The 13445-nt window shown below is 40.3% G+C and overlaps 1 protein-coding gene across 12 annotated transcripts in view; it reads right to left on the reverse strand.

The window, feature by feature from the left end:
- The window catches only part of rapgef1b (Rap guanine nucleotide exchange factor (GEF) 1b), a 194725-nt gene that overhangs the window by 111914 nt on the left and 69366 nt on the right, over nucleotides 1-13445 (reverse strand). For all 12 annotated transcript variants that reach the window (XM_080212343.1, XM_080212337.1, XM_080212336.1 and 9 more), the window contains exon 3: nucleotides 10377-10555. In XM_080212343.1, the coding sequence (XP_080068469.1) occupies nucleotides 10377-10555 (179 nt within the window). The remainder of the gene's footprint in view (nucleotides 1-10376; nucleotides 10556-13445) is intronic.

Here is a 13445-nt window from a genome sequence, read left to right on the forward strand (position 1 = left end):
TACTTTATAAAAGCAGTTCTCTCTAACGGTTATGAATCTAATAATTTTAGTCTTCAGCAAGGCACCAGGCAGGATTGTCCTCTATTCTCATTGTTTACAATTGTTGCAGAATTTTTCTGGTTTGGCTATTGGTGAAAATCAGTGCAAGATTACATTATACACTGATAATGTGTTACTATTTTTGTCTGGGCCTGAAATTTCTGCTCCTGCTATTATTGATATTGATTGGTTTGGCTCTCTCGGATTATAAAATAAATTTTGCCAAGTCTGAGGCTGTGTCGTTATGAGGGTGCCAAGTTCAAAAGGGGACCTTGGGGTGTCAAATATAAAATTATATTCCCTAGCCTGTCATCTGAGATTTATACAGGATAAGAAGGGACCCCAGTTCCAATAATTATCACTACTCAAGAGCTTGGAAAATGGCTGTAGTTGAGAGGAAAGATCTATGTTAACTTTTACTCTTACACCTATGCAGGGAAATCCTGATTTAGGTCTCATGGACAATGGTTTTGACATGTTGAGTTTTAAGGGATTTTGTTTAGAGGGGCTTCCTTATTATCTTTTGAGTAATAATGTGGTAGCCCTAGACATTTTTTTTTAAGATACTTATGGAAAGATACTTTATTCTTAATAAAACAACTTCGAACGCTAATGCCAGTGTCTGTCCTGTAGAAAATACATTTCTGTTCGCGGAATCAAAGCGATTAAAATTTATATGTCTAGATGCAATGTGAATATGCAGAAGGCATTGTGAATTTGGGAAAGGGATCTAGCGGTATGTACTGATGAAGAGACTGGGAGGGTTCTGGGAGAATGCAAATTTAATTTCTGTTTGTAATAGAGTGAAGATGATTCAACTAAAACTTCTACGTTATTTGCATACCACACCAACTTTAAGACAAAAGATGGATCCTGCTATATCTCCACTAAACATGCAAATCTGTAGTGGGGGACTATGCTCACTGTTTCTGGTCTTGTGGCAAAATAAAAAACTATTGATCTGGTATACTTAGCTGGAAAATATAGTTGATTTGATCTTGGAGACGGAACTTATGTTTTCGATTCTGGGGCTTCCAGATAAATGTACGATTGATGTCAATGAGAAACGGCTGTATAATACTCTAACATTTGCAGCGCAGAAAAATATTTTATGTTCTGTATAGAACTGGCACAAAATTATTATGGAGTATACTCCAATAGAATTTCTAACTTGTATATTTCAATCTAAGTTGGACTCATCCCAAAAGGTATGGGGCTCTATTTTAAATATACGGGTTGCATAGTGCCAGATTTACCTCTATAAGGCTTTCTGAGCATGCAGTACTGTTCCTAATATAATGCTCCTTTTCCCTCTCTTTGTATTTTGTTCTTTTTCTCAGCATCTTTTTATTCATTTCTTGATATTGAAACGCTGGGTTAAACAAACAAACTGCTTTTTTTAAAAATACGGGGAAAGGATTGTGCTTGTACTGCACCAGCTTTAACAGTGCATTTTGTTTAAATAAAACTGCTATGTAATGAGGCGGGTAGTGCTATGTAATGAGGCGGGTAGAATTAGGGACCTTGAGGTGAAGGATCCTCTTGGAGAGAGTGATCATTGTATGGTGGAGTTTCTGTTGCAGATGGAGGAGGAGAAAGTGGGTTCCCGGACACGTGTCCTTTGTTTGAATAGAGGGGAGTATGGTAGGATGAGAGAAGAATTGGCGAATGTGGACTGGGGGAGCGCGTTGGAAGGTAGGTCTGCTGAGGAGCAGTGGAGGATCTTTAAGGAGATCTTTCTTGGTGCTCAGCAGAAATTTATTCCGATGGTTAAAAAGGACAGTAGGAAGAGAGGTAATAAGCCGTGGATAACGAAGGAGGTGAAGGAAAGTGTTAAATTAAAAGCGGAGGAATTTAGAGTAGCTAAGAGCAGTGGGCGAGAAGAGGATTGGGAAAGGTTTAAATGTCAACAAAGATTGACAAAAAAGTTGATAAAGGAGGGTAGAAGAAGCTATGAAGCTGGGCTAGCACTTAATATAAAAAAGGATAGCAAGAGTTTTTATAAATATATAAAAAGGAAGAGGCTGGCTAGGGTGAACGTTGGTCCCTTAGCGGATGAGAAAGGGGACCTAGTGGTAGGGGATGGGGATATGGCTAAGGTCTTGAATAACTTTTTTGTTTCTGTCTTCACGGAGGAGGACGTGAATAATTTGCCGGGTGTTAGCGATGGAAAGGTGGTAGGACTGGAGGGTCTTAATGACATTACTGTTACTAGAGAGGTGGTGCGCGACAGACTGGAGGGGCTGATTGTGGACAAGTCCCCAGGACCGGATGGAATGCATCCGAGGGTTCTGAAAGAAATGGCGGAGGTGATAGTGGATGCCTTGGTGGTTATTTTCCAGACGTCGCTGGATTCCGGGGAAGTGCCGGAGGATTGGAAAACGGCTAATGTTACGCCGTTGTTTAAGAAGGGTGCCAGGCAAAAGGCGGGGAATTACAGGCCGGTTAGTTTAACGTCTGTGGTAGGTAAAATGTTAGAATCCGTCATTAAGGAGGAAATTGCGAGGCATCTTGAAGGGAATTGCTTGATAGGGCAGACGCAACACGGTTTCATTAAAGGGAAGTCGTGTCTGACAAATTTACTGGAGTTCTATGAGGATGTGTCTAGGGCGGTGGATAGAGGAGAGCCGGTGGATGTGGTCTTTCTGGATTTTCAGAAGGCGTTTGATAAGGTACCTCACAAGAGGTTACTGCAGAAGGTCAGAGGACATGGAGTTGGGGGTAGGGTGTTAGCGTGGATAGAGGATTGGTTGTCAAATAGGAGGCAGAGAGTGGGGGTCAATGGGTGCTATTCGGATTGGCGGTTGGTGACTAGTGGGGTGCCCCAGGGGTCGGTGCTGGGGCCTCAGCTATTTACCATTTATATAGATGATCTGGAGGAGGGAACCGAGTGTAGGGTGTCGAAATTTGCTGATGACACCAAGATTGGGGGAAAGGCAAATTGTGCGGAGGGTGTGGAGAGTCTGCAGAAGGATCTAGATAGGCTGGGCGAATGGGCCAGGAAATGGCAAATGGAATTTAATGTTGGCAAGTGTGAGGTGGTCCACTTTGGTAGGAAGAATGGTAGGAAGGACTATTACTTACGTGGCGAAAAACTGCAGCAGGCAACGGTGCAGAGGGACCTCGGGGTCCTTGTGCATGAGTCGCAAAAACCCAGCCTGCAGGTGCAGCAGGTGGTCAGGAAGGCGAATGGGATGCTGGCCTTCATAGCGAGGGGGATTGAATATAAAAGTAGGGAGGTCTTGCTGCAGCTGTATAGGGCATTGGTGAGGCCGCAGCTGGAGTACTGTGTGCAGTTTTGGGCGCCGCACCTGCGCAAGGATATTTTGGCCTTGGAGGGAGTGCAGAGGAGGTTTACTAGGCTGATACCGGAGTTGAGGGGGTTGAGCTATGAGGAGAGGCTGAATAAACTAGGCTTGTACTCGTTAGAGTTTAGAAGAATGAGGGGAGATCTCATTGAGACGTATAAGATGATGAATGGGATGGATAGGATAGAGGTGGAAAGACTCTTCCCGCTCAAAAAAGACAGTAGGACTAGGGGGCACAGCCTCAAGATAAAGGGGGGGCAGTTCAGAACGGAGTTGAGGAGGAACTTCTTCACTCAAAGGGTGGTGAATCTCTGGAATTCTCTGCCCGTTGAAGTGGTGGAGGCTGCCTCGCTAAATATTTTTAAGAAGCGGGTTGATGGGTTTTTGATAAGAGAGGGGATTAAGGGTTATGGGGAGAGGGCGGGAAAGTGGAACTGAGCCACGACAGATCAGCCACGACAGATCAGCCATGATCTTATTGAATGGCGGGGCAGGCTCGAAGGGCCAGATGGCCTACTCCTGCTCCTATTTCTTATGTTCTTATGTTCTTAAAACACTCAAAAATATTTCCAAAAGGAAGTAACACCTAAAGGAATTTTATAGATTGCAACACATTGAAGCTAGTATCCTCAGGAATCCATTATACTCAAGATCATTGTAGTCAGCTGATTAGAGACTTCCATTCCAACAATCTATTATAGATATGAGATGTTTCTAGAAATTAAAGTATTCCGTGTTATTTTTGTGGCATAAAACTGTGTTCTAAATCGATTGCACTAAAGGCTATATTTTGGAAGTCAACATTCTGCGTTCGAGTAAGCTTTGGCTCAACTTGCTGAATATTATTACAGTTCCACTCCTGATGGAAACTATTGACAACCTTGATACAAAATGAAAAGATTCTTGGATATCACAAGTTATACAAGATTATATAAAAAACAAAATTTCTTTGCTGCTCTCTAGGTAATTTGAAAGAGTCACACTGGTTTTATTGAACTTAGGAAGCAATATCCCTGTTGATTATTTTCTACACCTCATAATGCCCTGATATTTAAATGAAAAGGTGCTCCAAACCATCTGGATTTTATTTACCCAAGCTGTTATAAATGCCTATTAATTTTTTGTTTGTTACATCCAATGTAGCAAGAAATATAAGGTTGTCATCAAGTCCATTCTTAACAGAACACGATGCGTTCTCATATTAAATATACAATTTGTTGATTGTACAGAAAATCACAATTGATTAGTTTTGCAGCAGACAGGCTACCCTGAGTTATGTATCAAGTCTATTATGCTAAATGCTAATCATATTTCTAAATATCTTGGAAATTACCAAAATTAATCTCTGCCCATTCATCAAAAAACTTAGCAACGTTGCAAAGAGTTCCCTATGCAAATTTATCTTATGCATAGCCTTGACTAAAGCACCACTTTTCATATCAGTGGTTCCATAAGGGGATTTCAGGAGCTCTACAAAGTCATCCCTACATTCCTCTATCTCTAGTGCCTATCATTTTTATTATTGTGTCAGTTACAACTCAGCTGGTAGCATTCTCACTCCAAATCAGATGGCTGTGCGTTAAAGTCCCACCCCAGCAACTTGAACACAAAAATATAGGCTGGCATTCCAGTGTAGCACCGCTGGAGGTGTTGTCTTTCAGATTAAAATGTTAAACCAAGGCCTTGCCTGTTTTCTATGGTGAGGACATAAATGATGCCATGGCAGTACTTTGAAGAGCATGGGAGTTATCCCCAGTGCCCTAGTTAATACTTATCCCTCAATCAACAACACACACATCAACTCATTACTGCATTGCTATTTATGGGAGTTTACCATGTGCATATTGCTACCATGCTTTCTAGATCGCAACAGTGACTGAACTTCAAAAAAAGCACATCACTAAACATAATGATGTGCTGAGACTGTGAAAGGTACTACATAAATGCAAATAATCATTTTATTTCAGCTGATGTGCACAAACAGGCAGTGAAAGCTTGTTTCTCTCTTGGGTGGCAAACACAGACTTTGATACAGGATTATAGAATCTTAGGGATAGATTACTTACAAAAGGGGGCTTTCATAGAGTCATAGAAACCCCACAGTGCAGAAAGAGGCCATTAGGGCCATCAATTCTGTACCAACCACAATCCCACCCAATCCCTACCCCCCCATCCCAACATATTTACCCGTTAATCCGTCTAACCTACGCATCTCAGAACACTAAAGGACAATTTTAGCATGGCCAATCAACCTAACCCGCACATCTTTGGAACGTGGGAGGAAACCAGAGCACCAAGAGGAAACCCACACAGACATGAGGAGAATGTGCAAACTTCACACAGATAGTGACCCAAGCCAGGAATTGAACTCAGGTCCCTGGAGCTGTGAAGCAGCAGTGCTAACCACTGTGCTACCGTGCCGTTCAAAAACTACTAGATTAAATGAAAAATTAACTACTTGTAGGAGTTAGCTTCTATTAAAACAATTGCTGAAAAAGGGACAAGAGCGGTTTAAGTGAAATAAAACTATTACTCCTACAGTGCAGGAGGCCATTCAGTCCATTGAGTCTGCACTGGCCACAATCCCACCCATGCCCTATCCCATAACCCCATGCATTTAATCTATCTAATCCCCCTGACACTAAGGGGCAATTTAGCATGGCCAATCCACCTAACCCACACATCTTTGGGTTGTGGGAGGAAACCAGAGCACTGAGAGGAAACCCATGCAGATAAAGGGAGAACGTGCAAATTCCACAGACAGGGACCCAAGCTGGGAATCTAACCCAGGTCCCTGGCGCTGTGAGGTAGCAGTGCTAACTACTGTGCCACTGTGCCAAAAATCAGCGCTATAAACACCAAACACATAACAATTTTCAGAAGTTACTTTGAAATCTGCAAATAATCTTTGCTGAGATTTTTCTTTCAAAAAGTGACATCAGATTTTATTAAAATGGATATCAATTCATTATTACAATTTTACACTTCATGCTTCAAAAGACAACACAAGGAACTCATTGGATCAATGCGATGGAGGGATGTCACTATATTCAAGAACATAAATGCAAATTAGACATCCTGATCTCAATGGTCCCTTTACAAAGTAATATCAAGGAGAGTTGCACTGCATCTCCCCACAGAAAGGAACAAGGAATAACTGAAGATCAGCTACAATTTCCTCAAGGCTCAACTCCCTTTTGAGCAGACTGTAATTAATGCACAGGCAGGAGGTTGAAAATAGGCCAGCAAATGTCACTTTGTGCCATTCCATTTCAAAGATGACCATAGAGGGAGATAAAAGTTAAATACCTTCAGAAAATTTAGGCTACATATACCCTTAATAACCAGTTTGTTTCCTGTGGCGGTGCCCATGGGGTGTCAGGACCAATTATAGAATTCAGATAAAGCAGTTACAGCTCAGGTGATGACTGGACCAGGGGATGCAAACAGAATTTACTACCAATGTTAAAATGTACATCCTCCTCTTGTAGTCCTCTATAACTTTAATTTAACATAACCTTTAAACAGAAAAACCTACAGGAATTTGGGAAGCTGAGAAAGAGTGGGATGGTGCACACTAGTTTCTCTACAGTACAGGTAAAGAAACTTCACAATATTGAGATTTTAAAGTGGGAAGATGCAATTATAAATGACAAATTCACATATGCAAGTTCCATTGTCAATGAGATCACAGCACTTTGTATTGGAAAGGTTGATAGGAAGTGCCCAGGAAAATTATTTTTAATACATTAGAAATGAATCTCCTACAGTAGTTTATGCAAAGATAAAGCAGAATGTTCAGCTGAAGAGGATTTGAAAGCCAGTGTTGAGGGTTTTGGCTCCAATAGGCTGAAACTGGGGCACGGGTGAAAGTAATCAATTTTTTGAAACTTATTTCTGGGTCAAACAGGACACTAAGATATGCAGGCCAAGCAGATGCAATCGATCTCCATTTCACAGTTAAACATTCAATCTTCATTTTTATACGTTCATTCGTGCATCTAAACATACAGTTGGCAGAGGCTATGTAAAACTCCCCCTGTAAATGCACTCTTTTGTTACTGATGATGCTGCATCTATACAAGGTGAATGGGAGGTGTAGTTATAGCACAAGTTTGGGTAATTAGTTTTCAAAACAAATGTGCTTATAGAATTTACAATGGAAAAAAGAAAGTTGGCCACATATTTGTGCAGACTGAGACTTGTGAGATATGGGAAGCAACGCTAACAGTGCACACAAGATTTTCCCATAGAGTTGCTTAGATAGGTCTGTAACATGTGTTCCCAGTCTTTTCCACTATATTGACTGAAACATTGCTTGTCCTTAAAATGTGACTATTACAGGCAAAAATGGAATGAAACATCATCCACTTGAACCTTTGTTTAAGAAAAAATGTTAAGCTTAAGTATTGTTTTTTCTAAAACAGAAGCAATGACCCACAAAATCTTATTTCAGCAAGACACAAACCACTGAGCAACCATCATATATCTGATAGCTATAGTAGTAGAAACACTTGGAATTGTGGTGAACAAATATGAGACTTGGGTTTTGGTAATCAGGTGGGAGGATGACATGCAGCACTTAAGGAACACACATCCTTAGTTAACAAAATCACAAGGTTTTAAGCACTCCTTTTGTGCTTAAGTTCAGCACAGTCTGAATGAGCAGTTGGGTTGAGAGGCAATCAGTAGCAAGGCCACAGATTTTGGTGGGGGCTATATATACTGGCTCCAATCTTCTCATGTTCATTTGGAGTAAATCCAACTTCTTCCAAAACCTGATATCAGACAGGCAGTTTAAAAGCACAAGATAATTGTGAAATCAAATGAAGTGATGCAAAGGCAGGGCTGAATGTTCTCAAAATACATGTATAAACCAACACAATGCCTTTCTGACAGTGGATGCCTTTCCCAAAAGGAACTGGATGCAATCATGGTAATAGGATAAATCAGCATCATAAGTATACCAGCAAGAATTTCGAAAAGGAAGTTAGGGCCTCGAAGCTGGAAAGATTCTTAATTTTAAGGTGCTGATCAAAATAGTTGTTCAATAATACTTCGCATTTGTCTATAACAAGCCCAAGAATATCAAAGAATGCAGATCCTGAAGTGGTCAAGAACAAGCTGAACACCATTCCAGGTACAAGATTAAATGCAAATTGTTTACAACGGAACAATAAATCGTGTTCATATAGTACTGCCCATGGCATTTCACAGGGAAATTATAAAAATGAAAACGAGCCTCAGCAGGAGATGTTAAAACAGATGACCAAAAGCTCGCTTAAAGACACAGGTTTTAAGGAGTGTCTAAAAGGAGCAAAGTGAGATAAAAGCACAGAGGTTTTGTGAGGGAAGTCCAGAGCTAAGGACACACGTAATTAAAGGTACAGCCACCAAAGTTGAAGTGATTAAAATGGAGAATGCTCAAGAGACCAGAATTGGGCTGTGGGCTCGACAGTCAGAGAGATGCAAGGAAAATAACAGAGGAATTTTAAAATCGAGGTATTGCCTAATTGGGAGCCAATGTAAGTCAGTGAACTACACTGTCAGGCAATGTAATGGAGGTGGAAATAGACAGATATTGTAATAGCATAGGAAGAGTGGTTGGAAGCTGACTTTGGATTTAAATATGGTTGCACACAATTGCCAGAAGCAGAATGGAGCTGGTGGCTAGAAAGCAGAGTTTAGATCCCAAAGAGAGAACACTGGCTTCAGTTGTCCCAATATTTAATTGGAGGGAATTCTGTTAATCTAGTTTAGGCTTTCTGACATTCAGTCTGACTCTTTACAGAGATAGTGGAGTGGTAAAGAGAAATGATAGAGAGAGAGCTGGGTGTCGTTAGCATACATATCAAAAACAATTTTTTCAGATTGTGTCACAATGATAGCATACAGATGAGAAATAGAAGGGGACTAATCATAGATCCTTTGATAACAGAGGTAATTGTGCAGGAGCAGGAAGAGACACCATTGCTGGTGATTCTCTGGTTACTGTTAGATAATTAGGAATGGAACAAATTGAGTGGGTGTCCAGCCAGCAAGAGAAACTTCTTTACAAAGAGTTGTATAGCTGTAGAATTCATTTCAGGGTTAGTGGCTGAGACAGAAACGATGTTAGTATTCAAGATTAAAATTGGAAGAAGAAATGAGGCAAAGAGGATTAAAAAAATATGGGGACAAGGTAGCTAAACATATTTAGAACTAAGCTCGAGTGGCGAGTGAACACTAATTGATTGGGCCAAGTGTCTGGTTTATACGTTATAGTTTAAGGTTGCTATTAAGGGGGATTTCAGTGTTCACAAAAGGATGGTCTGAATTGGTTGAAAGGGCTTATATTTGTGAAGGTCGCAATCACAGATGCAAAAATTTCTGAAGTAAAAGGAAGCTGCTGAAGATAGAATGTAGGGCTATACAAGAGTGACTGCAAAGGGCGAAAGGAAAATTGCTGGGAACGCATTAAAGTTTTTTTTCAAAGTTTAAAGTGTATTTATTAGTGTCACAAGTCGACTTACATCAACACTGCAACGAAGTTAACCATGAAAATCTCCTAATCGCCACACTCCGGCGCCTGTTTGGGTACATGGAGACAGAATTTAGCATGGCTAATATACCCAACCAGCACATCTTTTGGACTGTGGGAGGAAACTGGAGCACTCAGAGGAAACTCACACACACACGGGAAGAACGTGCAGACTCCACACACACAGTGACCCAAGCCAAGTCCCTGACACAGAGGCAGCAGTGCTAACCACTGTACCACCGTGCCGCCCCAACAGCTGCAATGGGACAGGTAGGGTTGGACCAGATAAAATATTGACCATTAATGTACAAACAAAACTGCACGATTGGCATGGTTTGTCTTAATCAAAAACTCTGCGTAAAATAATCTAATTCCACTTGATCAGTTGTGTATTTATCTTTTCAAATGTAATGAAAGAAAAATATCACATCGGCCAAGCTTGTGCATCAGCAGTGATTAACTTATGAGCACCCAGAGAAATCTTGCGAGTCAGAATTGTGCCCACTCACCTCTGTTGAATGCGTGGATCCACTTGTACTAATGGCAAGATGGCCTCCAGGACTTTACTGGCTGATCCTGGCAACATCTCGAGCACCTTTTTGTCAATCACCATTTTATCCACAATGGTTTTAAAATACCGCAGCGCACTCACCACTTCCTTTTCCTGCTCCTCCAGCCGATTTAAAGTCTGTTTCAAACAAATTTCAAGGAAGTCAAGTGTGCGTAATTCAGAAACAGCTATCATTTTTGAAAGCATCATACACAAAAATAAAAAGAATTGATTCCAGTGTACTTACGTCTAATTTTTTTTCCCCAGCCCCCATGTACCATAGGACCATCTGTAATGTGTTTTTACAGTGTGTTGACCCTTGTTCTGCTACTAACACATTCTGCTATCTTGCCTTTATGCCACTATTAGCATTTTTAGTCTTTATCACTACCATTAATATTCCCTTTGGTCTTGTGTCCATTACATCTTGATCAAATTTCTCAAGCTCCCACCTATCCCTGACCTCTTGTTTTGTTTCACCTGTTCCAGCCCCACTTCAATAGCATAAAATCCATCACATTTCTCCCTCACTTTAGCTCTGAAGAAGTTATACGGACTCAAAAACATTAACTCTGTTTCTCTCTCCAGAGATGCTGCCAAACCTGCTGTTTTTCTAGCATTTTCTGTTTTTATTTCAAATTTCCAGCATCCACAGTATTTTGCTTCTAGGAACAACCAGAAGTCTGGTTACCTCCAGCAGGATACGAACACAGGTGCAAATGTTTTGCCAACATTTTAGGACTTTCTCTAAATTTGTATGCTCCTTCAAGGTTTTTTATTTCCGCATTTCAGAGAATAGATTATTCTAGCGTTAAATGGATTACATTATTGATGGTGACTCATTATTTTGCTTTTAAGGAGAGTCAAAATGTAATATGGAAGATAAAAGCAATTGGCGCAAGTGAAATGCTCAATCTAGCTTTAGAATTTAGATAGTTTTCTGGAGTTCCATAGCCTGCTCTTGGGACTAGATAAAGACTAGCACTAGAAAGTTGAATTACCCACATTCATTAAAAGCCAGAATAACAATTTCTAAAATTTAGAAGATCAACTGTGAGATAATCTCACATTAACAACTTTAAAATAATGAAATGTAACACTGGAATATAGAACTGATTTTTGATTTTAGAAATCTACAAACTTAAATCTGAAGCTATGAAAATAGAATGTAGTGAATTATGTCCAATGTTAAAGCAATCTTAAAACAAGTTATAATAATTGACAAGAAAACAGATCAATTTACTAAGGCATGCTAAAGTAAGATCTTGGCAGTTGGTTAAAAGCTAAGATTTAGTTGTCGATTGATGACTGGAACACAAATCAAAGGAGGCATATTGTTTGGCATAAGGTAGCATTTGAAATCTCTGGACTGGACAGGATGATTGCACTTATGTTTTCTGTACAAGCAGACATTTAACATGCTATTTTGATTGCATCTAATAATTCATGCACAAATTAACTTGGCTCCATGTATTTGTTAATTTACTACTTGGTCTGGCCACAATTTGCCTTAGTTAAAAGTTCATGCTAAATTCACCTCATGGTGCCTGTAGAATTGTCTTAATATTATGCAATACATAGAAACATAGAAAACAGAAGCAGTAGTAGGCTATTCAGTCCTTTGAGTCTATTCCACTATTCATTATGATCATGGCTGATCATCAAATTCAATACCTTGATCACTCTCTCACTAATGCATGCACACACGTACATTTTTGGCCTCAACTATTTCCTGTTGCAGTAAATTCCACAGATTAATCACTCTCTGGGTGAAGAAATTTTTCCTTGCCTCAGTTCTAAAAGGTTAACCCTTTATCCTCAAACTATGATCCTTGGTTCTGGACTCCCCACAATGTCAGGAACATTCTTTCTGAATTCACCCTGTCCAATCCTGTTAGAATGTTATAACTTTTTATGAGATCCCCTCTCACTCTTCTAAACTCCAATATAATCCTAACCGACTTGATCTCTCCTCATATGATGTTCCTGCCAGCCCAGCAATCAACCTGGTAAACCTTAGCTGCATTCCAGCTATAGCAAGAGCATCCTTCCTTCACCAAAACTGCACACAATATTCCAGGTGTGGCCTCGCCAACACCTGTACAATTGAAGTAAAGCATCCTTATTCCAATACTCAAATCCTCTCACTCTGAAGGCCAATATACCATCTGCCTTCCTTACTGCCTGCTGTACTTGTGCACATACGTTCAGCGTCTGATGTATGTAGACACCAAGATCTTGAGTATCCAACTTTCTCAATTTACACTCATTCAAATAATAATCTCCCTTCCTATTTTTGCTACCGAAATGGATAACCTCACAATTGTCCACATTGTACTGCACCTGCCAGTCACTCAGCCTGTTCAAATCACGCTGAAACATCTCTGCATTCTCCTCACAGCTCACCCTCCCACCCAACTTTGTATCATCTGCAAATTTGGAGATGATACATCGAGTTCCCTCGTCAAAATCATTAACATATAATGTGAACAGTTGGGGTCCTAGCATAGATTCTTGCAGTACCCAACTAGTCACTGCTTGCCAAGCAGAAAACGGCCTACTTATTCCAACTCTTTGCTTCCTGTCTGGTAACCAACCTTTTTTTTAAATCCATCTCAACACAACATCCGCAATCCCATGTGCTTTAAATTGACATTTGGTCAGCAGGGCGCATCGGACCTGTGAGGGACAGCCACTGTTCAGACAGCACGCTGAGTCTGAAAATAATTCAAAAGTGACATTGCAAGAAAATGGTAAGCTGATTGGTTGGTGAGAAATTGATATTAGGGACTATGTTTAAATAGCTGAAGCTAAACAAAATGTATTATTTATTGGGAAAATTATTGTCTATTATTTATCATTTGTTCTTGTCTAAGGCGCAAATTTACATACAAGACATGCCAGGTGAGGACAGCTGAATGGAACGTGTGCTTGTCACATTAGGGGAGTCTTGGACATTACCAGTGTCCTAGATAACCACGTGTAAGACGAACTCCCAGCTACAAAAACTGCAGCAAACTGCTCCAAA

This window comes from Carcharhinus amblyrhynchos, chromosome 25, assembly GCF_965287045.1.
Source record: "Carcharhinus amblyrhynchos chromosome 25, sCarAmb.v2.hapA, whole genome shotgun sequence".
Classification (NCBI taxonomy): domain Eukaryota; kingdom Metazoa; phylum Chordata; class Chondrichthyes; order Carcharhiniformes; family Carcharhinidae; genus Carcharhinus; species Carcharhinus amblyrhynchos.